Genomic DNA, 27,534 nt, shown 5'->3' with positions numbered 1-27,534 from the left:
TAGCGATTATGGCAATGGGCCAATTTGCCAAAATGTTGAACTATCCCTTTAAGGTCTTTGTGTAACACACTTCACGGAGGCTGTAGCTTCAGGTTGGCCTAGCGTGCCTGTTTTATATCGAGCATGTCAACAACAACAGAATCACAATGTCTTCACTTCCGCTATCTGTGCGTGTCAGCAACATACAAACTCCCTCTGCTGTCGAAATGTGGTAATGACACGATAGTGTCCTGATTCATCACCAACAAGCTTACACATAGTTACTAATCAACATCCTTAAAACATAAACATAGTTTATCTGCTGACCGACCCAATTACTGTAACTGTAAATGTAAATATAATGTAAATGTAAACAAATTAATATAAACAACAAATAAACAAGTATAAGGGGGTGCCTCGTATACCTTGTATTTAAACACTATTCTACACTCTCCCCTCCAAAATGAAATGGCGTCCCGACAGTATGAGATGTTCAGTTCACATTATGATTTAACAGTGCACATGTGGTGTAAATGCATTGCATAAAGGAAGTTCATGTCTATGAAGGAGTCAAGAGTTCATCAATGTCCATGAAGATGCACAACTGCAAACAGTCCATCACATGACATCCATCTCCTGTTAATGTCACGTGTTTTCAGCAGATGTTATTGTGCACGATAACAGTCCACTGTCACCTCCGCCATGAGCGCGGGTATCTGCATCTTTCCTGAGAGTAAGGTACTTTACATAGCAATAACCTCCTTTCTAAATCGACATGTGACACAGTTTCCAAGTCACCTCACTGCCTGACATTTAAATTAATAAGTGCTTATGTCTATTTAGATAACCTGTATAACACTTTTCATATAACTCTTAAATAACATATTACAACATATTCAAACTCTTCTTATAACTCTGTTCTTTACTCAATCATGTGACGTGGTAGGCTGTCCTAACCTATGGTACGTAAACACCATTTTTGGTTTTCTCATTCTGGAAGGATACTTTCTCTGTGAGACAGGAGGATGATCAGGATCTTCCTCTTCATCACTGGATGCTGATTCAGGAGACTGTTCTTCCCTCTCCCTCTGAGTGTGAGATGTCTCAACATTCTGTTCTGGCGACTCTATTACTTCCTCCTCTGGTTCCATCTGTTGTCCCATGCTGTCCTCTTCGTGATGATCATCCACCACGTCTTCACTGTTGGGATGGAACTCGTGCGCCTCTGCCCTCAGAGTACTTTCCACTTGTCTGTCAGATCCCTGTTTCAGTCCGATGATAGATTGCCAGCTGTCCTCATCCTCATCTCCTGAGCTGTATTCTTTTTCCTCATGTCTCTGTTTGTTTTTTATCTGTCTCTTTTTTGCAGGTGTAGGAGGTGAGTCCACTTCTTCAACAGGGAGGAAGTCACATGGTAACATCAGATTCCTGTGCATGACTCTCACACGTCCCTTTCCATTTTCTGGTTTGAGTTCGTACACTGGACTGTCTAGGTGCTTCCTCTGTGTGACAACATATACTCTATCCTCCCAGAATGATCTCAATTTCCCTGGGCCACCTTTTTCATTCAGGTTCCGGACCAGCACTCTGCATCCTGGTGACAACTCAGCACCATGTACCTTCCTGTCATAAAGTGTTTTTCCTCTCATTCCCTCTTTACAGGCTGATTTGGATGCCAGCTTGTAGGCTTCAGTCATTCTTGTCCTCCACTTCTCAGCATAGTCTCTGTGGGATGAGCTCTGGTCTTTTGCTGTGAGGCCAAACATGAGGTCAATAGGGAGTCTGGGGTTGCGACCAAACAGGAGGAAATAGGGTGCATAGCCAGTGGCCTCGTTGCGCGTGCAATTAAAGGCATGGATCACTTTTGCCAGTGATGACTTCCAATCTGCCTTAGCAGCCTCTGGCAGGTTCCTGAGCATGGCCAAAAGTGTCCTGTTGAACCTTTCTACCTGGCCATTCCCCTGCGGGTGGTATGGCGTAGTCCTGGACCCCCTCACTCCACTGAACTCCTCTAGCTTGGCAAACAGCTTATTTTCAAATTCTTTGCCCTGGTCATGATGGAGTCTTGTGGGAAACCCAAACCTTAGCACGAAATCTCCATATATCTTCTCTGCAGCTGTTTTAGCTGCTTTATTGCGGCAGGGATAAGCCTGGGCAAACCGTGTAAAATGATCCATCACAACCAGGATATATTCATATCCTCCCTTAGATTTTTCTAGGTGCAAGAAATCAATAGAAACCAACTCGAAAGGATACGTTGTGATGATATTTGTGAGTGGAGCTCTGGTTGGTCGGTTTGGACGCTTGTTTTTCAGACAGCTGCAGACTCGTGTGATGTAATGCTCAACATCCTTTTGCATGTGAGGCCAGTGAAAGCGGTCTCTGATGAGGTTTACTACTCTCTCTACTCCTAGATGGCCCATCTCTTCATGGAGTTCTTTGTAAACCAGCTGATGGTACTTTTGAGGAAGGAGCAGTTGTGAACGGCTGGCTGTCTCTCTGTACAACAGTCCATCATCACCGAGGTGCAGTTTATGTCTCTCCCTTACCAAAGCTGCTATTTTGTGATTTTGGGGGCATTTTCCACACTTTGGCCACTGCTTTGATGTCACATATTTGAACACCACTCCAATCACAGGATCCTCTTTTTGAGCCTCTCTCAGCACTGTTTTAGGGATCTTCCCCACGGATGTCACCTCATTGCTTTCCTCTTCTAAAGCTGTAGCAATGGTCACTGGGCAGAGCCACGGGTCACTCTCTTGTGAAACCATCACAGCCTGAGTAACACTGTTCATCACATCAGGCTGTACAGCTTGTGTGCATGTCGACATGTACTGCTCCATATCCATAGGCATGCGCGAGAGACCATCAGCATCCCCATTAACTCTGCCAGGGCGGTACTTGATGGAGAACTGGAAATCAGCGAGCTCAGCTACCCATCTATGGGTGGTTGCGTTTAGCTTGGCTGTAGTGAGCACATACGTGAGGGGATTGTTATCTGTATAAACTGTGAATGGTGGTGAATAAAAGAGATAATCCCTGAACCTCTCACATATTGCCCACTTCATAGCTAGGAATTCCAGCTTTCCAGAGTGAAGATGGTAGTTTTTCTCTGGGGCTGTCAAAGTTCTGGACCCATACGCAACCACTACTAATTTTCCCTGCTGTCGCTGGTAAAGCACTGCCCCCAGCCCCTCTTGCGAGGCATCACAATGTAAGGTGAATGGCTGTTCAAAGTCAGGATACCCTAACACTGGTGGCTGAGAGAGAAAGTCTATGAGCTGGCAGAGTACCTCTTGATGTTTTGCTGACCATGTGATAGGATGAGAGGACGGCAACTGGCCTCCACCTGTCTCTTTCTGTCTCGTCTGGTTTGTCTGCTCTTCTCCTTTGCTGGTTTATCTGAGGAGAGAAGATCATAGAGAGGCTTTGCAATGCGTGAGAAGTTTGGGATGTAACTGCGATAATATGAAATAAATCCCAGAAGCTTCCTTAACTCCCCTATTGTGGTCGGTGTCCGCTGCTTCAGGGCCTGCACTGGAGCAATGTCTGCCGGATCCATAGTGTGACCATCTTGGGTGACCATCCTCCCCAGAAATCTCACTTGATTTTTAAATATTTCACATTTTCTGGGGGTCAGTTTGACTCCGTGGCACTGATAGCTGCGCAGCACACTCCTCAAATCATTCAGGTGATCTTCAAATGTTTGAGAATGGACTAAATTGTCATCCAGGTAGGGCAAGCATATTTCATCCCTGAGGCCTTTTAAGCATTCCTCCATTGATCTCTGAAACTCTGCTGGGGCAGATGATAACCCGAAGGGGATTCTCACCCACTCATACAGACCCCAGGGCGTGATAAATGCAGTGAGAGGGCGGCTTGACTCTTCAAGGAAGCCCTGGTGATAGGCTTTTCCTGGAGCGAGGGGATGGTGCCCACATCATATTCATCACGAGCGAAAGCTCCACATTCCTCTCTCAGAAGCTGTTTGACCTGCTGCTGTTGTGGCAGGGGAAGGTGACTGAGGGGAACAGGTGGGTCCCACTTGTGTTCAAGCTCATCTTTTGTTTCACATCTTTGTGTCTTCCCCATTTCCTATTTTAGGTGCTGGTGTCTGTCCTGCCTTTGGAGTCTCTGCCTCTGTCTGATGAACTTCAACTGGCTTTGTATCTGCAGGGTAGATGGTTTTGACCCACTGTGTTTGTCCCAGTATAGTTCTTGGGGGTAACAGGATGTTATGTGTAGTGCTGTTTGTGACTGGAATATTGACACGTGACCAGTTCCCCCTCTGCAGACGCACTACCCCTTCTTCCATTTGTATCCCCTCCGGCAACAGAGCAGGTGGACAGGGTTCAAATGAAACATCTTGCTGCTCTGGGAGTGTGCCTGCTCTAACACTACACTTCACTGTTCTTGTCTGGCCTGCTGGAATAGATGTAACCTCCCTACCCACTTTTACAGTGCCTTCACCAAGTCCATCGTCCCCACTTCTCATTACTTTCAGAAATACCTCTGTTTTTTTACAGTCAAAGGAGAATGCTGCACTGACTGCATCTGTAACAACACATGGTGGTTCTATGCCCCTTGCTAACACAAACTCAATCACGTTATACCCAATGATTGGCTGCTCTGCCACCCCATCTTCATCTGATACCAAGACTGGCACTAGGAGTTCCAGCTGTTTGGCGTTCTCTGATGGTAACTTGAATGTGATTTCGACCCACCCAGAAAAAGGAATTGGTGTCTGATTCACTGCCCGTGCATTTAAGAGATCTGGGTCCACAATCTCAGCTAGATCCCTGACTGGAGCATGTGGAATTTGCTGTTGTCTCCATTTCTCATTCATGAGGCAAACTTGTGACCCAGTATCCCACAAAGCCTTGGTTTCAACCTCATCTATCAGGCAAGTGATGATGTACTTTCTCCCAACTAAGCTGAGTAGCTGTGCTCTTTGTTTTGGGGAAATGAGATTGACACTAACTGCTTCATTTTTTTGCAAAGCAGTGTTGTGTGCTTCAGCTGCCATTTTTGCTTCTAGGTGTTGAATTCTGTCAGTGACTAACTTGTACATGCCTCTATACTGTTCATTCTGATTGTCTTTTTCGGCAGGTGGTGTTGGGATGGCTGTCACAGTGTTAACTGACATATTTACGTGTCCTGGTTTTTCAGGGTTTCTCCTTCCGGTCCGACATCCCCGAGACAGATGACCACTTTGTCCACATTTGAAGCAATGGTTGCATTGCTCTCCTTTGTTGTTGTCTTGGCAGGTTCTGCAGGCCCGTCTCCCGCTTGCTCGCTGCTGCACAGAAGATCTAGGAGACTCAAACATGACCTTTTTAATTTCTTCCACCTCTCCTTTTAACTGTTTGATGATATCAAGGAGTTCAGAATCTGCATGAGTCATGGGTGGTTGTGTTTTGACTGTTTTACCTTTTGTGAATGTGGAGGATGCCCGTTCTTGACCACCAACTGCTCCCACTGTGGCCTCTGGAGTTGCCTGTGCATCAGCTTTGATTTCTCTCACTTTTAGTTCTTTGCTGTTCTTTTTGAATTTCTGTTGTCTTTCCCACTCAAGACTGGCTGCCTCATTTGTCTTTGCGATCAACACATCATCAGTGACGGTTACATCATCCAGGTAGGTTTTGAGCTGGTATTTTACATTGTCACTTATGAGTCCCGTCCCCACAGCTCTAGTAGTAGTAATTTATTTGTCCCCGTAGGGAAATTGAGCTGCAGCAGATCACTTGACATTTCATCTAAAAAACAACAACAACACAGATAAAAACAGCACAGTACAACTTTCACAACTCTAAGGAACTCTAAGGAACTTCTTTTGCACTAAGTCACGGCCATACTGTTCATCGGCACCGGGTTCTCTGGATGCAACTAACAGTCTCTCCTTCAGCTCTATGGCCCTGAAGAGGAAGTTCTGGGGTGACTCATTGCTGTCCTGGGTGACGTTTATCAGGCGATGGTATAGGTCAGTGGAGCTATCTTCTTTGTAATGGCCCTTTAAAATGGTGCGCAGTTGGGCAAGAGTGAGTTCAGACTTGATTTCCAACATATCCCGCAAGTTCAGCCCTGGGCTTATGGCCCTTACCACTGCTTCAATAATTTCTGCCTCACTGTGTTTTTTCTTTACCCCCCATGTCAATCTGATGGACCAAGTTAGAATATGACAGTTTATCTTTCTGCCCCCTTTCTCCAATCTGACCATTTATTTTAAATTCTCTCCTAATTGTCACTTCTGGTGGTTGGGTGGCTAATGGGGTAGCTTGGGGATGTAATAGCACATTGCTAGGTTGCTGCATGTTTACTTTTTTTGTTAGCCTGGTCATTTCATTTTGCAATGTCTTTGTAGCATCTTGAAAACTCAGTTGGAGTGCTGCATATCGCTCCTCGAGACGTGCCAATGCGGCAGGGACGTGCACATGACTATAGAGGGGCAGGGGCTCAACATCAGAAAAGGGCAGTACCTATGTACAATTTTTTCAGGCCTTAATATCAAAATAAATAAAATAAAATAAACTGCAGTTACTATTTAGTTGGTAGAGAAAGCCTGCACGCCTTCAGGACTGCAGTCAACACGCTGGACCAATTTCCCAACTTCCCGAAACAGAGTCATGACTTCTGAACTGGTAGACTAAGGCTAATATGGTATTGGGGGCACATTAACATGGCTTGCAGAAAAAAAAATCATGTGAGTGCAAGTGCAAAATAGAAGTAGGCTAAGCCTACAGGCTACACACACAAAACCAAGAAATGACTACTGTGACTGCTACTGTGCATGTTTCAGAACAGCAGCAATATTTACAACAGCAAAGTCACAATTACCAGTAACTCAACATCTGGAAACAAATTCAAATACTCAGTGAAATCAAGCTGAGTGAGTGATTCCTCCTTTTGCTGCTGTTGTTCAGTACATTCAGGTGATGTTAGACAGAGGACAGGGTGGAGCTTAACTCTTAACAAGCAGTTAGCTAAACAAACACAAATGAGTGCTTTTCTGAAATATGACTCATGTTAAGCTGTTGAATAAGTGGACGGCGACTTGTCAGAACCGACAAGGAAGTTATGTTGGTGGATTTATAACTCACAAGATTCGACACAAGTCGCTCCACTGTCACGTCTCATCTACGTGCGGCACACACAGAGTTATCAATGAGGCAGCAGCTTCTACTTCTCTCTCTCTCTCTGGACGTGCATGTGAGGGAGCGCGCACCGCGGGGCAGCCCCCCCCGCCCCTCAGTGAGAGACGGAGCGGAGCAGCAGCGGACAACACCCACACCAACTTACACAATACCGTGTGCTATTACAAGGAAATGCGTACGGTAGATAACCGTGGCATTTTTACAGCGCGGTTGTTTACATCCTCATGCACAACAGGAATGAATTTATTATAAAAAAAAGGGCACTTTTTAATACGAGGCAAAAAGGGCAGGGGCTCAAGCACCCTTAGGGCCCTATGTGTGCACGTGCCTGCAATGCGGCGACGTCCTCACTAGCACTGTCTTCATCCGTCCTATGTGTCTGTTTATCTTTTTCCTTTATTTCTTTAGCAGTTGCAATCAACCGGACCAGAAATGCAGATGCCACCTCCTCTTCTTCATCATCTATGGCTGTATCAGCCGTTTGGCTAATTAATCTTATCAGCGTGTGCTTCTTTGACTCTTTTTCCGTAGCGATTTTAGCTTGAAAACACAGTTCTTGTAGCTGCTCACACTGTAGCTGCACCAGGGACTCACTCAACTCGTCCTGCAGTCTTTCCAGCTCCATTTCACCGTGGTTTCACTCTCTCAGAAGCACTGCTGATCCCACTTCTGACACCAATTTTTGTAACACACTTCACGGAGGCTGTAGCTTCAGGTTGGCCTAGCGTGCCTGTTTTATATCGAGCATGTCAACAACAACAGAATCACAATGTCTTCACTTCCGCTATCTGTGCGTGTCAGCAACATACAAACTCCCTCTGCTGTCGAAATGTGGTAATGACACGATGGTGTCCTGATTCATCACCAACAAGCTTACACATAGTTACTAATCAACATCCTTAAAACATAAACATAGTTTATCTGCTGACCGACCCAATTACTGTAACTGTAAATGTAAATATAATGTAAATGTAAACAAATTAATATAAACAACAAATAAACAAATATAAGGGGGTGCCTCGTATACCTTGTATTTAAACACTATTCTACATTTGCACACTGAGTCCGTTCTTTTCGCATGCGTTTTTCGTACCCGTCATCCGACAAAAAACGTTACACACAGGCTCCTTGCACACTGAGTCCGTTGTGTTTTATTCGCATGCGTTTTTATTTTGTGTTCCAAATTCCGGAGAGGGAGACAAAAATCATCACGCATTGATGCACTTTGTGGTTCTCTCACTTGTCGATTAATGAAAGAGAGAAATGAAAATATTGTGTCCATCCTGAGAGGAGCCATAGCGAGGGGATCTGCTGCTTGTAAATGAGCAGCAGGACTATCATGATCACTTCAACACTTTATTTTAGGATGTCAATGTTCCAGTTTGATAGATATTGATCATTAGCTCACACATTAAACAGAAGACGATCAATTTCCATGATCCTGAACAGCGGCTGTCACATGCGTGCACGCGCACACACACACACACACACACACACACACACACACACACACCCCTCTCTCTCCCTCTCCAGCCTTGAAACGCTGATGTGATTGGTCAAAAAGACTTTTCACGGATGCAAAAAACGCATTAAATTGAACCTGTTCCGAAAACTTTAATGAAAAAGTTTCGGATTTGGTGTGTAAACATGATCGACACAACATGAGGTAGAATTTATTTTTTGACGTGCTGCAATTTTGGACGAAAAAAAACAACTCAGTGTGTAAAGGCCTTATTCTGAAATGATTCACTGCTGCCAATGCGCCTCATGGCCTCTAAAGGTGCAGCCTGTAAAATAATCTGTAAACTGTAAACACTGATTGTGATTTAAAAAGCTACAGTTGGAGAAACAACTAATGCAGAGGGAGGATGAGTGTCTCTGCTGTTGTGTGCAGTTTCTCTGCTTTGCTCACACTAATTGACAATAACACATTGTCAAATTTACCTGTTGTTCCTGTGTCTTCTACCTCTGCTGCTCGTTGCTTATTGCTGCTTCTCTGTTCTCCTGTAGTGAACCTAATCTTCTGATGTGCTGGTCTACGATAAATAATGCATACAGGGATTAATAAAGTATTCTTTGACTTTTTGAGATGGTTTTAACTAAAAAACTGAACTAAATAAATGAGAAGCTGAATGTGAAAAGGAGAAGACACTCAGAAAGAGGCAGGAGAGTTGCTGTACCTGGGATTGTTCTTTTAGGAGCTGAAATTCACCTTTAAAGACCTGGAAAACAGAGACCAGGTTTAGAACTCATCATCTGGATCACCATGGTGACGGCACTGGCAGCTCCTCACTGTCATTGATAATAATAAATAATAATAATAATAATAAATTTTATTTATAACGCGCTTTTCCAAGTGCTCAAAGACGCTTACATAAAAACACAATTTAAAATACAATGCAGTGAATTATCACAGTTAAAATACAAGAACAAAATACACAAATTTAATTTATAGATTAAAAGCCAGTTTAAAAAGGTGGGTTTTTAAAAGTGATTTGAAGGTGTGGGGGTCTGTACAGTCTCTGATGGGTTGGGGGAGTGAATTCCAGAGGGTGGGGGCGGCAACGGAGAAGGCTCTGTCCCCCCAGGTTCGGTGCTTGGTCCGGGGGGGTAGGGTCAGGAGATTTCCTGCTGAGGATCGGAGGGCACGGGGGGGGGGTTGTAGTGGTGAAGAAGGTCTGTGAGGTAGGTGGGGGCCAGGTTGTTGAGTGATTTGTAGGTGAGCAGGAGGATTTTGAATTGTATACGGTGTGCGACGGGGAGCCAGTGCAGTTTCTGGAGGACAGGGGTGATGTGTTCTCGGGAGCGGGTGTGGGTGAGCAGACGGGCAGCAGAGTTCTGGATGTACTGGAGTTTATTGAGGAGTTTGGATGATGAGCCGTATAGGATGCTATTGCAGTAGTCCAGTCTGGATGTGATAAAAGCATGAATCAGGGTTTCAGCAGCAGAGTTGGTGAGTGTGGGGCGGACACGGGCAATGTTTTTGAGGTGAAAGAAGGCAGTCCTGGTGATCTGGTTGATGTGGTGGTCGAACTTAAGCTGGCTGTCGAAGATGATTCCAAGGTTCCGGATGTGTGGGGAAGGGGACAGAGTGCAGTTGTTGAAGGTGAGGCTGAAGTTTTGGGTTGTTCTGGTGCAGGATGTGGGACCGATGATGATGATGTCTAATTTGTTGCTGTTGAGTTGGAGATAGTTTCTTTGCATCCATTTGTTTATTTCGGTGAGACAGTTACTGAGTGTGGAGTGGGTGGAGTTGGTGATGGCTTTGGTGGAGATGTATAGTTGGATGTCGTCAGCGTAACAGTGAAACTGGAGTCCGTGATGGTGGATGATTTTTCCGAGGGGGAGCATGTAGAGGATGAAGAGGAGGGGACCAAGCACCGACCCCTGGGGGACGCCTTGTGACAGAGGAGCGGTGGTGGAGGTGCAGTTGTTTATGCTGATGAACTGTTGCCGGTTGGAGAGGTAGGAGTGAAACCAGGAGAGTGCTGTGCCAGTGATGTGAGCTGAAGATTTCAGTCGGGAGAGCAGGATGGAGTGGTCGATGGTGTCAAAGGCTGCTGTGAGGTCGAGGAGGATGAGGATGTTGAGGTGTCCGGAGTCTGAGGAGAGGAGGAGGTCGTTGGTAATCTTGAGGAGGGCTGTTTCGGTGCTGTGTTTTGATCTGAAACCGGATTGAAAGCATTCAAAGAGATTGTTGGAGGTGAGGTGGGTTCTGAGTTGAGAGGCGACAGCACGTTCCAGAATTTTTGACAGGAAGGGGAGATTGGAGATGGGGCGGAAGTTATTTGGGTTGTCAGTGTTGAGACCAGATTTCTTGATGATGGGTGTGATTGCAGCCAGTTTGAGGGTTTGAGGAACAGAGCCAGAACTGAGGGAGGTGTTGATGTTGTTTGGGGAGAGTGGGGAGATGACAGGGAGGCAGTCCTTAATGAGTTTGGATGTGATGGGGTCCAGGGTGCAGGTGGAGGTTTTTATACCGGTCATGAGAGTTATTAACTGTGCTGGAGATATTGGAGAGAACTGTGACAGGGGCTGGATGGTGGCAGGTGGTGAGGAAGGAGGTGAGGCTGGTGGTGAGACGGGAGGGATTCCAGGGGCGTTGAGGTTGCTGTAGATGGTGTCTATTTTTGTTTGAAAGTGTGAAAGGAAGGACTGGCATTTTTCTGTTGTAAACGATGAGGGGGTGTTGTCGTGAGGTTTGAGGAGTGAGTTTATGGTGGAAAACAGAGCCTTGGGGTTATTGGAGCCAGAGTGGATGAGATGGGAGTAGTAGGTGGTCCGGGCTGCGTTGAGTGCATCTTTGTATTGTTGTAGGTGGTCTGTGTAGGCAAGGAGGTGAACAGATAATCCAGTTTTATTGCAGAGTCTTTCCAGTTGGCGTTTCCGGGATTTCATTTGGCGGAGTGCGGGGGTGTACCAGGGGGCAGAGTGAGTGAACGAGACAGTTTTTGTTTTGGTGGGGGCAAGCTGATCCAGGCAGGAGGAAAGTGTGCTGTTGTAGTAGTTGACCAGGTCAGCAGGGTCATCAGAGGGTAGGGGAGGTGTGGCAGATAGACAGTAGGTGAGAGAGGCTGAGAGAGCTGCAGGTGAGAGGGAGGTAAGGTTTCTGAAGGTTATTGTCCGGCTCTGAACTGGGGTAGGGGTAGGGATTTCGATGTCCATTGTGATTGCCAGGTGGTCGGAGATGTGCAGATTGTGACTGGATAGCTGTTGAATGTTGAGTTGAGTGGAGCAAACCAAGTCCAGAATGTGACCATGACTGTGTGTTGGGAAAGTTACGTGTTGAGTAAAATTGAGACATTGCAGCAGTTCTAAAAATTCTATGGCCGGTTTATTGTTCAAGCTGTTATGTGTAGATTAAAGTCGCCCAGGAGGAGAACAGATGGTGAGATGGCAGATAGCTGGGTGAGAAAGTTAGCAAAATCAGAGAGGAAGGAGGGATGTGGTTTTGGGGGGCAATAAATGATGGCTGTGACCAGAGGAGAAGGACCAGACAGTTTGTAGGTGAGCTGTTCAAATGAGGGGGGTGGCGGAATGGGGATGATGGATGTTTTGATATTTTTCCTGAAGATGGCAGCGATGCCACCTCCCCGGCCCTCTGTGCGGAGTTTGTCCATATAAGTGTATCCTGTGGGGGTGGTTTGGTTTAGTGAGAAGTAGGCTAGTCCAGATGTGTTTGCCAGGTTTCGGTGAGACAGAGAAAATCCAGGTTATTGTCTGTTATGTATTCACTGAGGATGAGGCTTTTGTTGTTGAGGGAGCGGGTGTTAAATAAGGCTACTTTGAGGTGATGTTGCATTGTGAGGGGCTGTGAGGACCGGGGAAGTGGACGCAGGTTGACCAGATCAGAATATCTTGTGCTCAGTGGGCGGGGGTGCCTACATGTGATGATGGTCTGAATGTGAAAAGTTACAGGTTGTGGGTGTAATGACTGATGTGACCAGGGGGAGATGCGGAGAAGAAGAGTGAGCGGAGTGAGTGGGGGGGGTGTGGCAGGTAAACAGTCATGCATGTGCGGTGGTATGGATGGCGTGCTGCAGGTTAGCCGCTAGCATGCGGCTACCGTGTCGATTTGGATGGAGGCCGTCATTTTTGAAGAGGGGGGAGCGGTTCCAGAACAGATTGAAATTATCGATGAAGTCCAGGTTGTGGGTGGAGCAGGCGGACTGTAACCAGGTGTGGAGACTGAGAATCCTGCTAAAACCTTCTACTCCGCGAGCCATGGTGGGAATCGGTCCGGAAATAAAAACAGACTTCCCGCAGCTGCTTAAAAAGTTTAAAAGGTCCTTAAAGTCATGTTTTGTCAGTTCAGATTGTCTGCGAGCGGTGTCGTTGGAGCCAACATGGACAACCACTCGTGTTATGGAGGGAGGGAGAGAGCGCAGCAGGGCCGGGAGATGTTTCAGAATGACGGGAACTGTGGATCCAGGGAAACAGTGTGTGGCGGCGTTAAAGAAGCGGACGTTTCTGATTATGGAGTCTCCAACTATTAATGTAGTTGGGGAGAAAAGTGGGCGCGGAGATGACTGTGGGTTTCCTTCTCCGGGGAAAGAGGAGCCGTGAGAGCTGGATGCGCTGTGGGAACTGGACGTGGAGTGAGGACGGGCCGGGTCGGAGGAGGGGACAGCAGCAGCAGGGACGGGAGAGGGATTCCTCGATACCGGCTCCGGGCGGGGAGGCATCCCGGAGCGATTCGGCACGGCCTCTTTCAGTTGTTTTTGATGGGGCGGATGGATGGAGGAAACCGGCTTTGATGGCGGAGGGGACTGATGTTTTTTAAGCGAGGGAAAATGGTCCTCGTCCAGGATGGAGAACATGTTGGACAGCTGCAGGGGCTGGGATGTGGGTGAACTGTGTTGGGGCTTTCCATGCCGGGGAATCGACCATGATTTCCCGGTACGGGTCCGGGGAGCGGGGGTGAAATTTATCAGAGTCTTGGGCCTTGCCCCCTGCCGGGTCCAGTGAACTGGGGCCGAGACCGGCGCGCTGTCCGGCGCGCTGTCCGGACACTGGAGGGGGACGGTCGTGTCTAGTTCTCCGGTGGATGTGGAGTTAGCGGCGGGACCCAGGGCGACAACCATCGAGTCCATGAAGTGCTCCTCTTCTCTCAGCTGGTGCAGCATGGACACCCTCCCTTCGAGCTCGTTGATCTTCAGGCTGAGCCGGTGGCAGGTGTCACATCCAGGCGAGGTGAGTGGAGCCATGTCACGGTGGAGTCGGTGGAGGTTTTCTGGGGAGGAATAAACACACTGTGGCCAGTAACGGGGTCGAAGCAGGTGACACAGGTGAAGGCTAGCTGTTGTTGTTGTTGTTGTTATGGTAGCGGTGGGCCGATGTAGCACAGGACAAGACTTACTCACGAGGGCTTCACAGAGGAAGCCCACAGCGGAGTGTAGATTCAGCAGTTCACAACATACACAGGGCAGAGTTGATCAGCGACACTTACCGACACAGGCACAGAGACTGTGCCTGCTGAGTTTGATCGGCCTCCGGTAAGCTGGTTTGGTGGTCTTCAGTGCGGGTTAGCACGATGCTAACAGCATTGACGCGGTGTGGTGCCGGCCAGGGTTTTCGGGCAAATGTTAAAAATCCACGCAGCCGATTATTAAAAGTGACAAGCCGAATTTAGCTGCAGGCATGCCACAACTGGATTCTGTCGACCTGTTTTAGATTTGGGTTTAAAATCAGCTATAAAACTAGGTTGTGGTAGCACTTTGCAGTGGTGAAACACAGCCCGACGTTTACTACCGGCGCATGGATTGTACTTGAGGTCTCATTCATTTCATTTATTTATTTAAAAAGGACAGTGTGCAGTGACATTAGTTATTGAAACAATAAAAAGATGGCTGCACCAGATTTAGCGGAGCCGCTAATTTCCATCTGTAGTCCTGTAGCGACAAACATCAAACATAACAATTACGAATTGACAGACAAACGGTTATGACAAACATGGCAATTGGTAAGCCTACATAGTACATAACAACATTGCAGTTTTAAAGGCCTACCTGAAGTGCGCTAAGAGGTAATTAAAGGAATAAAGTATTAGAGTGCAATAAAAATTAATCAAATACATGAGTTTTACATAAAGTGCTGAGTGTTCAAGTGCATAGGATATCAACAAAGTGCTTATGATCAGTGCAATTATGTTGCGGAGGAGAAGAGAGTCAGGGTGATGCCATCTAGAGTAGCGATCTGATTAGAGAACGAGTCCCTGAGGTGTTTAGTACGGAAGCCCTAAAGGGCCAAGTCCGTATAAATTTTTTTATTATCGTTTTCTCGTGATAACGACTTATTTCATTATCTCGAGATAACAAAGTCTGTTTTCTCGTGATAACGAATTAATTTATTTCGTTATCTCGAGATAACAAAGACCGTTTTCTCGTGATAATGAAATAATCATAGAATGTGTGGTTGACATGGTTGCCTAGCAACATGTTTCCCCGGTGCAATCGCTTCTGCTTACGGGGAAGTAATACATCCATGGGAAGTAGCAGCTGGTTAGCCGCTGTATGTTCGTAGCAGGGGGCTACTACGTATTAACTGACTCGCCGCTCTGTGTGTGTGTGTCGCGGTGATAATTTAACCGTGAAAAGTAGGCTACAACACACACAACATAACGTTACAGCCGCAGTGTTGTGAGTGAATCATGTCGGGACAACCAGGCTTCATGAATCCGTTTCACAGACCCCGGTGCTTGGCCGCCGCCGCCACCGCTGCTCTAGTGGCGGCCGGGCACCGGGGTCTGTGAAGCGGATTCATGAAGCCTGGTTGTCCCGAGTCCCGACATGATTCACTCACAACACTGCGGCTGTAACGCTATGTTGTGTGTGTTGTAGCCTACTTTTCGGCTACAACACACACAACATAACGTTACAGCCGCAGTGTTGTGAGTGAATCATGTCGGGACCAGAGCGATTGCTGGTCTGGACAACCAGGCTTCATGAACCCGCTCCACAGACCCCGGTGCCCGGCCGTAGGTGGCTCACACACCCGGGGAAGGACATCCTGGCAGTTAAGAGGAGAAACTTTCTGCTTCTTGTTGTTGTTAAGTTTAGGAGCAGCGCAGCGGCTCGCGGCTGCAGCTCTGTTCACTTCATACACTGAGAATGCAGTCAGTGTATTAGTGAACAGAGCTGCAGCCGCGAGCCGCTGCGCTGCTCCTAAACTAGAAGCAGAAAGTTTCTCCTCTTAACTATGCTGCCAGTATGGCCTTCCCTGGGTGTGTGAGCCCGGCCGCCCCCGCCGCCGCTGCTGCTACGGCGGGGAAGGCGAAGCTCACTGATCGCCTTCCCCCAGCGGCGGCGGCGGCCGGTCTCACACACCCTCACTGCCAGGATGTCCTTCCCCGGGTGTGTGAGCCACCTACGGCCGGGCACCGGGGTCTGTGGAGCGGGTTCATGAAGCCTGGTTGTCCAGACCAGCAATCGCTCTGGTCCCGACATGATTCACTCACAACACTGCGGCTGTAACGTTATGTTGTGTGTGTTGTAGCCGAAAAGTAGGCTACAACACACACAACATAACGTTACAGCCGCAGTGTTGTGAGTGAATCATGTCGGGACAACCAGGCTTCATGAACCCGCTTCACAGACCCCGGTGCCCGGCCGCCACTAGAGCAGCGGCGGCGGCGGCGGCCAAGCACCGGGGTCTGTGGAGCGGATTCATGAAGCCTGGTTGTCCCGACATGATTCACTCACAACACTGCGGCTGTAACGTTATGTTGTGTGTGTTGTAGCCTACTTTTCACGGTTAAATTATCACCGCGACACACACACAGAGCGGCGAGTCAGTTAATACGTAGTAGCCCCCTGCTACGAACATACAGCGGCTAACCAGCTGCTACTTCCCCGTAAGCAGAAGCGATTGCACCGGGGAAACATGTTGCTAGGCAACCATGTCAACCACACATTCTATGATTATTTCATTATCACGAGAAAACGGTCTTTGTTATCTCGAGATAACAAAATAAATTCATTCGTTATCTCGAGAAAACAGACTTTGTTATCTCGTGATAACGAAATAATAAGTCGTTATCACGAGAAAACGATAATAAAAAAATTTATACGGACTTGGCCCTTTAGGGCTTCCGTAGTTTAGGTCCAAACACGATGACCTCAGTTTTATCTGAATTCAGTAGCAAGAAGTTAGAGGACATCCAGGATCTAATGTCTTTCAGACAGTCTTGCAGATTGATGAGGCGGCTGCTGTCATCTGGCTCCATGGACAAGTAGAATTGCGTATCATCCGCATAACAGTGAAAATAGAATAGTAGAAGGAATAGTAAGGTCATAATATCTCAGCTCACATGTTCACTGGTTGGTTATAGAAGATGCTGAGGTTTATTACAGGACTGGACAGAGGTCACAGAAGGTCACAGGACACTGGGAATAAAGCTTTTATTAATAGTGTCTGTTCAGTCCTGTTGAGCTCAAGTGATCACCTGGAAAACATGGAAACAGAAAAATACTGCCACATGAACATCGTTCATCTGATTTGTTTTACTCTGACTTTTCATTATTTCTCTAAATCTAAACTGATTTTTCAAACACTCTTACATATCAGTCACAATGTTAGAGGTATCAGGGAAACTATTCATGTTTGCAATGCTAATTATATAATGAAAAGTCATAATCATTCATCATTTGCTCAGTGACATATTTGCCAAATATTGATCTTCTTAGGGGGCTTTCACACCTACCTCCTTTGGTCCGGACTTTCGGACTTTCCAGATAGTTCGGATCAAATTGACAGGTGTGAAAGCTCCCCCGGACCACGGTCCGGACTAAAGACCGAGTCTTTGGTCCAGCCTCAGAAGGTAGTCTCGGTCCGGACTATCCTGGACCAAGGTCCGCTGCTGCGTAGTGTGAAAGCATTTTTTTGGAAGGTTCGAACTATCAGACCAAATACAGGAAATAACGTCAGATGAATATATATTTTTTCCGCCGAAAAAAGTCTGAAAAAGACGGATCAGCGGTGACACCAAACAACGTCTGCCCCAGCAAGTCAGAGCTTTTATTTCTCTCACACTCACACACAAGTGACCTGGAGAGATGCAGCCGCATCTGACAGGAGGATCACGCGTGTGTGCGCATAGCGTGTGTGTGTGTTCCCCTCCACTACACAAAACAGCTGATCGCTGATCGCTGCCACTCTGATCAATGAGAGCATGTCGCCGCGGCACAATCCTCTTTTTTTCTCTCCTTTCATCAGCTCTAAACTCACTTTCTGTACCGCGATTACAAACCACAGCGTGCTTTCCAGCAGTAAGCTATATTTTTTCTTCTTTTTTTTTAAACATATTTTTATTTTATTTTTTTCAGAGCACTTTCTATGCGCTAACGTCAGACGCACGCTCATCCGTCATGACGTCGGTAGATCCTTTAGTCCGCTGTCATAATAGCAGTGTGAAAGCGAACTTTGCTGGACTATATGGAAACAATGTAACAAAAAAAAAAAATTAAGTCCGGACCTTGGTCCGGACTATTAGGTGTGAAAGCGCCCTTAGTGTCTTTACATACACAATGTATTTTCTATACTTGGTGTTTTTCTTCTTCTATACATTTGTTGTACTTTGAGTGACAGACAGCACTTTGATGAGCTCCAGCTGTTTTAATCTGCTCCTGATATAAAGTTGACTGTAAATGTAGAGACTAAGTTGAATGTTTGTGTGTGTGTGTGTGTGTGTGTGTGTGTGTGTGTGTGTGTGTGTGTGTGTGTGTGTGTGTGTGTGTGTGTGTGTGTAGAAGCAGCTGAGAGTCGATGGTTGACGAGTGTGAGCAGGGCTGTTTCCTGAACAAAGTGAAACTGACCTGAGTTCAGTAGAGTGAGCTCAGTCCACACAGCATCAGCCCTTCAGTCCTGTAGTGTTGGCTCCACCTGGTGGTCACTACACAAACCAGCAGATACACACTGGATGAGTGTTGGTGATGAAGCTGGACTGAACATGAGCTCTGATGGTGGAGTGTGTTTCTCTGCTCAGTCACAATAAAGTCCAAGTGTTTGAGGAACAAAGACAAACAGACATTTATTGAATCAAGTTGAGCAGAAGCTTCAACAGAGTGAAGAAGCAGCTGATGATCCAGTCAAGACTCTGATCAAACTCATTTCATCAAGCTCAGCTTTTATTCAGGATTCACAGAAAACTGCATCAATCAGGACACGACTTCATGTTCAGTAACACAACAGAGTCAGTTCACTTCAATATGGCTGCTTCACTGATATAGCATCACAATAAAGCAACAATCAATAAAACAACAACAACCACAGAGGAGACTAACATCAGGGAGGGAGGGGCTGCTGTACTCGGCATCATTTTATCAAGCCGACAAGTTTAAACACAGAAACAAGTAGATTACACTGGTTCAGTTGATAAACATCTCATCACACATTATTATTACACACAAGTATTGCTTGTGTTACATTCTAACTTTTTTTCTTTTTTTAATTTTCAGCCTTCAGTATTTTTTTTTCTCATTTTGACTGTTTATGAGGACAACACTGTGGTTCAGCTTGTCTTAAAGTTAATGATCAGATAGAGAATCTGTCATATCCCACTGAGGCATCTTTCATCCATTCGACGTTTGTTCTTCCTCAGTTTCTGGATCTTCTCTGTGTCTCCTTTGTCCTTCATCTTCTCAATCAGGAAGTCCAAGTGGACATGAATGGACGCTGAATCCACCTTCAGGGCCATCTCATCCAGTCTGATCAGATGGCGGTAGGCCTCTTCAAGACACCGATCTTTGTCGCCCGTCAGATCTTTCATTTCCTCCTCTAGATTCTCCAGGAGACTCAACTTCGTCACTCTTTCAGTTTGGTTCCTTTCATACTTGTCTTTCATGTTTTGTTGGGTCATCTTAACTTTTCTTGTCTTGTTCACATAGATCATTTGTTCTTTCACATGATCTGATACAGGACATTTGTTTTTACAAACAGTGCAGCGTCCTTTTTGTATCTTGTCACAGTCTCTGGGATACCAGGCCATTGTACATGGATGGTGACAGTTCTCTTTACAGATGTTACAGGTAACAGCTCCACTCCAACCAAGGAACCACCGCATACCCCCAAAGATCTCCTCTTTGTCTCTGTAGACCTCATCAACTTCTACAATGAAGTTTGCATTCATCTTCATCTTACCTTCATGTTTCTTCAGACCTTCTTGAATCTGTCTGATCTCAGTCTGTTTCAGTTCAATATTCTCAACTCTCTCCTGCAGGACCTGGATGCATTATCTCAGTCTGATGTGTTCGTTCAACACATCCACAGTTTTCTCCAGTTTCTGAGGCTGAGTTTTTTCCAAGACGTCCTTAAATCCACTCAGTCCCTCCATGGATACTTGCCAGGCAAACTTTAAAGTCATCTTTGTTTTCTTTGTTCTCTGTGTGGTCTGAGTGTTGTTGAACAGGAAGTAAACTGGTTCATTCTTCTCATCTCTGGCACATTTAATACCTGCAGCATTGAGAGCTTCAAACGCGTTTTCAGGTGGTAGTCCATCTGAGTGTGTGATCAGAGCCACGATGTTCTTCTCCATGTCGTTTCCAAACAGAGACATCACTGAATTGAAGATGTACATCAGTCGGTCACTCAGACGATTATCTGACGCCTTCATCACCAGACCCACTGCGCTGAGTTCGTCAACTCCTTCTTCTGAGCGGAACAAGTCAAATAATCTCTGACTGACCTTGAGGTCACGCCCTAAGCCTCTGGTGTCTCCAAATCCAGGAGTATCAATGATGGTCAGAGAGAATGGCAGAGTTTGACCTTCAAAACCAAAGATCTCGTACACCACCACATCTGATGTGTGACTCACACTCTGACTTCTCTTCTCGTCCTCTACCACCTCAAACCAGATGTCGTCTTGAAACTTCACTCCCATGGCGTAGTTGACCAGAGTGTTGATCAGAGTAGACTTTCCTGCTCCTGTTTCACCAACCAATAAGATGGTTTTGTTCACTTTGTTTGGCTTTTTCTCACCAATAGTCTTTCTGGTCAGAGTTCCAAACTGTTTTGTCTTTGATCTCAGCTGGTGCAGAGCAGGAGATCCTGAATGGTTCGAGGAATATTGGGAGATGATGTCCTTGTATTTCTCTGAGACGTTACTAATTCTGTGGAAAAAGAATAGTTCAGTCCACATTTCAAATATATGTTGAACTCATTAAGTTGTCTTAAATTCTGTAGCTAGGCTATCTCTTTCTGTACATTTGTCTGTTTCTCCGTAGATCAGGACGACTCCTGCCCTTTTGACACATTTACAAATTCCTAATTGAGAATAAATTAGTTCTGTCCCTGATGTGAAGTCTCCTCAGTTTCTTGAGTAGTTTGTTGTGTCACCGTTACTTTCAGTCACTGTGTGTTGTTGCTGCCTGGTGTTACTCACGTTGCCATGGTGATTCCTGGTGCAGAGCTCCACACGGTGAAGGTGAAACAGGTGTGATGGTTTCTGGGCTTTGGTCTCTGCATCAGATGAAAAACAATCAGTGAAAGCTGAACAACAGACTGGTTCATCAGTGAGGAAAGAACAGGACAGAAGAAAATGGAGCGGACCAACTCCCAGTTCCATGTGAAGCTGTTTTCAGACCTGGAGCTGCTCTGATCTGGTCTCAGTCAGTTCATCAGTAAACTGTGTTTCCTCTCAGCTCATGACTCTCAGAGAAAAGACCAGACAGTCAAACAGGTGAAGGAAGCTGAGCAGGTTCTCAGTCTGAGTGTGTTGGATAATACACACTTCATTTCAATCAGTAAAGAAATGTGTTGTTTGTTCAGGTTTGTGTCACAAACAGTCGGTGTCAGATTGTCTTTTGGTTTTTACAATGAAACCGTTCAAGTTTGTTTTGGTGGATTTTCTCTTCAGAAACAGCTGAGGAACAAAAAACAAGTGGTTTTCTGACTTTAACTATGAGCTGTTTTTATTTTTCATGGTCAAAATGTGGATTTTCTACTTTAAACTATTGTAATTGATTGCAAAATTAGGAACGCCCTCGAGTGCACATGAGTCACTAAACATATGAATACACTGATTCTGATGTGGGGGGAAAACTAGGCATTTCTGACATAGGCTATATCAACAGATAAATGAACAATTAACACATGGACACAGGATTAAAGCTGGAAAATACATTTTTCACTTCATGGGATATTTAAAGAATTGACCAGATATTTAAATCCATCTAATAAAGTGAAACACACAATTATTCCAATCATAAAACATGAAAACATCTCAAATTTCCACATGTCTCATGTCTTTCATTTATCAACATTAATGAATTGTGAAGTTCTACCATGAAGCTCTAATTGTTAATCAATGGAAAAAATATAGTTGAAGATTATGTGAAGTGAATCTCCTGATGTAGTTAAGTTTCCCATCATTCCTCTGTGTGTGTGTGTGATCTTACCTGTGTTGTTGGCTTCAGGAAGCTCTGTGATGCTGAGGAGGAGAAGGAGCAGGAGGAGTGGAGGGGAGTCGGTCTTCACAGCTTTTATACCTGCAGGAGGCGTCCACTCTGTGCTCACATGATTTCACACACAAACTGCAATTTCAAGAAACCTCTCAAGGATGATGCAGTCACCAAACCAGCTGAGCTGCATTAGAATTACCATGATGTGTGGCACTTGATCATTTTATACAAAGGACCTAACACAACTACATTAACAGCACAGAACCAAAATGAAAAACCCATTTCTAATCCCTAACTGTACTTTTACAGACTAACTGTAGTTTTATAGGATAAATGTATTTCTATACTGTCATTTTACCAAACCAACATGGAGGCTATTTAAACAAAGTAACAAGAAGATTACACTGATTCACTTTTAACCCTTTGATGCATGAATTATGAAAACCTCAATCGGGATTTTTTCCCTATGTGTTTTTGTTGCTCTTGGGGCATGAAAAAACTATATATGATCTTTATTTCATTTCAATTTTTTAAAATCCAGATTTCTCAAAGTTGAGTGGAGAACATGCATTCAAATACACTGTATTAATAATAACACAGTAATAACATAGCAATACAGTAATAACTGTGGAAGAAAATATTCATCTGGTGTAGTGAAGAGAGCAAACCCTACACCTATGACTGTCTCTGACACCACACCCCACTAGTTTGGCCTATTGATCTGTTCCTCTCAAAACGATGGCACTCACTGGTATTACACTCAGAAAAGTTTGACCATTGTCTACTTAAAAAAATTAAGGCAACAAAGTGACACTTAATATAATTGAATAGATTTTAATTACTTCAAATTGATTAAAAACTATCGATTAAATTAATTAAAGTTAAACAAAATTATTAAATACGCAATAATGAAATCATTGGTTTAAATATTTTGGATTTACTAAAAATATGCTAAATGTTGATTACATCCAAATCAATTTTACAGGGAAAACTGATTAATATTTACTAGGTATCTGAAGAAAAGTAATTTAGATTTACCAAATATCTGCAAAAAAGTGATTTAGAACTGCTAATTTAGTAGGTCGAATTAATTTATATTTACTAAGTATCAGCATTAAATTGATTTCTATTCACTAAATATCTGGAAGCTATTGATTTATGTTCACTGATTATATAGGTAAAATTGGAGCTATCTTTCTAAAAATATGGATAAGAATGATTTGGATTCAATAATTAAAATAAATTGCATTAACTTATAATGGGTACCAAATGACTTAAAATCTATTTAATGTTATTGATTGTCACTTTGTTGCCATATTTTTTTTATGTCAATATTACTTAATACTATGCCTTCTTGTTGCAAGAATTTACTGAATGTCAGTTAACAAATTACCATCATCAGCAGATAAACTTTTTATTTGTGCAACTTCATTTACACAGACATTTTGAACAATTTGTGCAAATTCAAATTTTTCTATTAAAATCTGAAACATATGTGTACATGTGTACACAACAGAATCACAGCAGCAATTCCCTAGAATGAGTGTGACATTTTTTTCTGAACATACCGTATACAGCACTTACTGTAAACAAGACAAAGCCTAAATATTTCTGAAGAAAAACAAAGACATTTACTATTTGAGGTCAGCCACATCCAAAGGAAGCTTCCTCAGTTTCAGATTAGCTACTAACAGTGGCGAAAAACAGAGTTAAAGACCCAGCAGAATATTTTACGTCTCCATATTGGAGCTGAGAGGTGGCCTGAAAGAACCAGAAGAATCATGAAAAATAACAAGTGTCTAGTTTTGCCTGAAAGTGGACTGTGGCATCCATATATCCTGAACTGGTGCCCATGTGTTCATAGTCCATCAAGAAGCCATGTATTTTCAAAACACAACTCTCACTGTCCCTGTTATGATGCAGCATTATCATTTGCTCATTACTTCTGGAATACCAAGCTACAAAACCATTTACAGGATCCAATTGCAAGTATCACATTACATCTTTCAAATGAGTATGGATAACATATTTTTTCTGAACAAGACTTGAACACTTAACTGCAACACAGAATTACTGAGCATTCCAGTGTATTCAGTGTCCTTTTCTTAAGCCAGCAATTTGCTCTTGAGGCTGTTCACCTTTGGGGAAAGCTTTGAACAGTCCAGCTCTAGGAAGAGTTTCTGAAAGGCTTCGAATGTATATCTGAGCTCCTTGGGATAGGCAAGATTTACTGCATATGTCAAACCAATGAGCATGGCACAAGCCCTTGGGAAGTTGCCGAGAGCGGTCAGGACCTTTGCTCCATCTATCACAATTCCGATGTCCTCTGCACCTTCTGACACAGGAGAGTGAATGCTGTAGATTTTCATGTCTTGCACAGCAAGGTCTTGTGCCACACTGTCTCCATCTGCATCCTAAAATAACGAGAACATATTGCATCTCAGACTGTACAGGTAAAGGAGATCATCCTAAATAAATAGAGATTGAGAGAGAGCGATGCCTTTCAACTTACATCATACTCTTTAAAGAGCTGATCAGCAGATTCTCCAAGGTACAGCATCAGACACCGGATGACAGTGTCTCTGGTCTCGTTGATCGTAGGACTGCTAGGAGCCTGAAACAACACAAATTAATTTTACACAAGGTCATGGTTCAGTTTTTAACACTAGAAGGCTTTGACTTCTGTCAATGATCCTTTATGTGTTGTGTGAGAGACCAGTTTCATAAAACACATCCTGTCTTAACTGAAGTTGTCAGAGGACCAGTTGTGACTCCAGAAAGCCACTAGTCCTGCAAAAGAAAATAAACTTTCATAAAAGCAAAACACTTTAAATGTTATGTTCATCATTGAAGTTATGCTGAGCTGGTAGATGATTCTTGTCACTTTTGAATAAACCAGCTGCTTCTCTGTTGACATTAAAGCAGCTAAAAAATAGGGGTGAGTGGAGACAGACGTGTACATTTATACAGAAAATACACTGGTAAGAGCAGAGTAATGTAGAACGGAGCATATTGTTTATAATCAGTGTATAAAGATGAACGCATTTTGCACAAGCTATTTGAATGGTCAAATTTTTGATAATGTGTGATAAACAATGTCTAATTCGGTCGCCAAGTGTATGCAAACAGCTGTAATAAAAAGATATGCACCTATTTAAAGGTTGAATATGTAGAATATTTATTAAAAGCTATATTTTTTCAAAAATAATACTCATCGGGCGTTTGGGGGGTACAGAATCAAAGTATTGCTTTTTCATAAAAAGTGATATTTTGTCTGAATTAATTATCTTAAAAATTTTTTGACAAGCTCGACAATGACTTTCTGTCAACGTTGTGTTTACATTCGTACCTGCCCGTAGCCAACAAGTGGCTCACTTCTCCGTTGTTTTCCTGCCTCCTCCCGGTCATATGTCTTTGGTTTCCAACCAAGCCTTTTTAATAATCAATCAGTGGATCAATGGATTATCATATACATGTTAGGATGGGAATATCTGTGTAGTCTTATCTGTCATAAACATGTTTACTGTCGTGGACTCCCAGTGCCACCAAGAAAGCAGTGACAGTGGAGGCTCTGACAGCAGGTTTGGTTTTCAGCAGCAGTGTGGAAGGCAGAGAGCCTCCACTCTCGCTGTAATAAGCTAAGTCATTTATTATGCTGTTAAAAGCTAAAAAAAAATGAAACATAAGGTAAATATCCTGCATAGTTCCCTCTGTGTTCTCTGATCAGAGCGGCTTCCGTAGCAACGGCCCGTTTTACCTAGCAACGGTCTGGCAATCGACTGCTTTAATTCTTTTTCTTGTTGTTCTGGTAATTCTACATATTCAACCTTTAATAACCATTTTTATACACAGGTTAACATGTTCTCATGGACATTTAATGTATTTAAATAAAAAACAAACATACCTTCAGCAGGATATTCTGCAACCGCAATCCCATGGCCCCACCTTTTGCGTTGAACAGGTTTAGAAGCCTGGGAGAGTACTCATCGAGTTTGCAGAAGAACTTCGATTCCAGGTGGACTGTAGTAATCCTATGAAACTCATCTTGGATCTAAAAGACAAAATTATGTAACGTGTAAACCATATTTAATCTTGAAAATATATGAAAACCTGATTTATGAGATGACAGTAACTGAACATATGTTGTTCTCACAATTGGAATGTGTCTGATTACCATACACTTACATTAGAGGCGTCAAATAGTGCTGGCCACCTGGCTGTTATGTCCTCTATGGTGGGTGACTCGTTCACGATTTCCTGTCTACGATGTGCAAAGGTTTTGGCCATCTTTTCTTTTATCAATTTCTTGTTGTCTCTTTTTTTCACTTCACACAGCAATTGCATCCTGTCCTGCTCCTGACTTTCTGCGTCCTCTCCCGCAGGGTATGGGGGCAGGTAGTTCACCTCCGCCTTACGAGGCTTTTTAACGTTCTTGGCAGATTTTTGGTCTGCAGGGCTCTTGTGCTTCAAGGCATTGCACATCACTTCAGGAACACCGTAGCCTCTGAGTCTGGTGCGATAATTCGCCATCTTGTATTTGAGGCTTTGTTGCCAACCGTAGTAACCTGAAAAGGAGCCAGGTTCCTTCAGGCAAGGATATTTCTTGACAAGTGCCTCCGCAACATCACAAATCTGTGCACTTGATGGATAAGCTGTATACATATATATATTTTCGGCCAGCTTCTCCAATATGTCTGCCTTGACCTTTGAGGCAGTCAGAAGTTTTCCATTCTTTTTGTAGTCTTCATCTGCTCTTTCAAGGTACATCTCAGTCTCATATGCAAACTGTGGAATGGTGAACTGCTTTGGCCATGGCTGACATCTTTGAGTGGTGCTTCTCTGTCGCGGCAAAATAATGGTGTCCTGTGAAGATGATGATCCAGCAGAGGACTCTGCATTTGATGCAGATGACTCTGCATTTGATGCAGATGACTCTGCATAAGATACTGAGTCACAGTCTGTTGATTGTTGACCCAAAGAAAAGTCAAAACTTTCATCAACTTCCTGCAAGTTGAGAATAATTGGGGCAGCATAGACAACCTTTATCGTGTCTTTGTGTTTGATTTGATCAGTTTTATGCAGAGTGAAGTAATCTCCAAATTCTGAGTCCAAATACTGAAGACTGAAATCCTCAGAAATTCCCATGTTCTCTTTTACAGTATTTTGCAGCTCCTCTACAGTCGGTGGGATTCCTGATGGAAGGACCAGCTTCTCAATTCGGTCGTCAATGATTACTCGCAGTTTATTTTCCATCTCTGCCAGCCTGGTGATGAGAATATCAACAGAGAGAAATAGATGCTTAGAACACATACCATGAATACAATGAAGAATGAAGCATTGGGTGTGCCACCAGAAAGAAATAAACAAAACAAACTCGGAGAGAATATGAATGACAGCTGAAATACACTTGAATTTTCAAAAAACCAAAAACTTATTCTGGCATCATGACAAATCACAGAAAATTTAAAATCAGTAAGTTTTGTGTATTGCCATGCACATAATTAGTTACT

General features: G+C 44.2%; 1 protein-coding gene and 2 pseudogenes across 1 annotated transcript; all 3 read right to left on the bottom strand.

The window, feature by feature from the left end:
- Positions 1-905: 905 nt before the first annotated feature.
- Positions 906-11,795, bottom strand: LOC146986695 (uncharacterized; annotated as a pseudogene).
- A 7,381-nt stretch (positions 11,796-19,176) lies between these two features.
- LOC146986694 (uncharacterized) lies at positions 19,177-21,309 on the bottom strand (annotated as a pseudogene).
- A 2,318-nt stretch (positions 21,310-23,627) lies between these two features.
- On the bottom strand, positions 23,628-27,283 carry LOC146986693 (sterile alpha motif domain-containing protein 3-like). Its single transcript, XM_085777952.1, has 4 exons — positions 26,210-27,283; positions 25,929-26,075; positions 24,537-24,638; positions 23,628-24,438 (listed from the first exon to the last, which is right to left on the bottom strand). The coding sequence occupies exons 1-4, from the start codon at positions 27,275-27,277 to the stop codon at positions 24,130-24,132; spliced, it is 1,626 nt and encodes a 541-aa protein (XP_085634078.1). The 5' UTR covers positions 27,278-27,283; the 3' UTR covers positions 23,628-24,129.
- Between the last annotated feature and the right edge of the window lie 251 nt (positions 27,284-27,534).

Source organism: Trachurus japonicus, chromosome 5 (assembly GCF_045865225.1).
Source record: "Trachurus japonicus isolate A0001 chromosome 5, Traja_1.0".
Taxonomy (NCBI): Eukaryota; Metazoa; Chordata; class Actinopteri; order Carangiformes; family Carangidae; genus Trachurus; species Trachurus japonicus.
The sequence above is the reverse complement of the archived record's forward strand: the minus strand, read 5'-3'. Positions and strand labels throughout refer to the sequence as shown.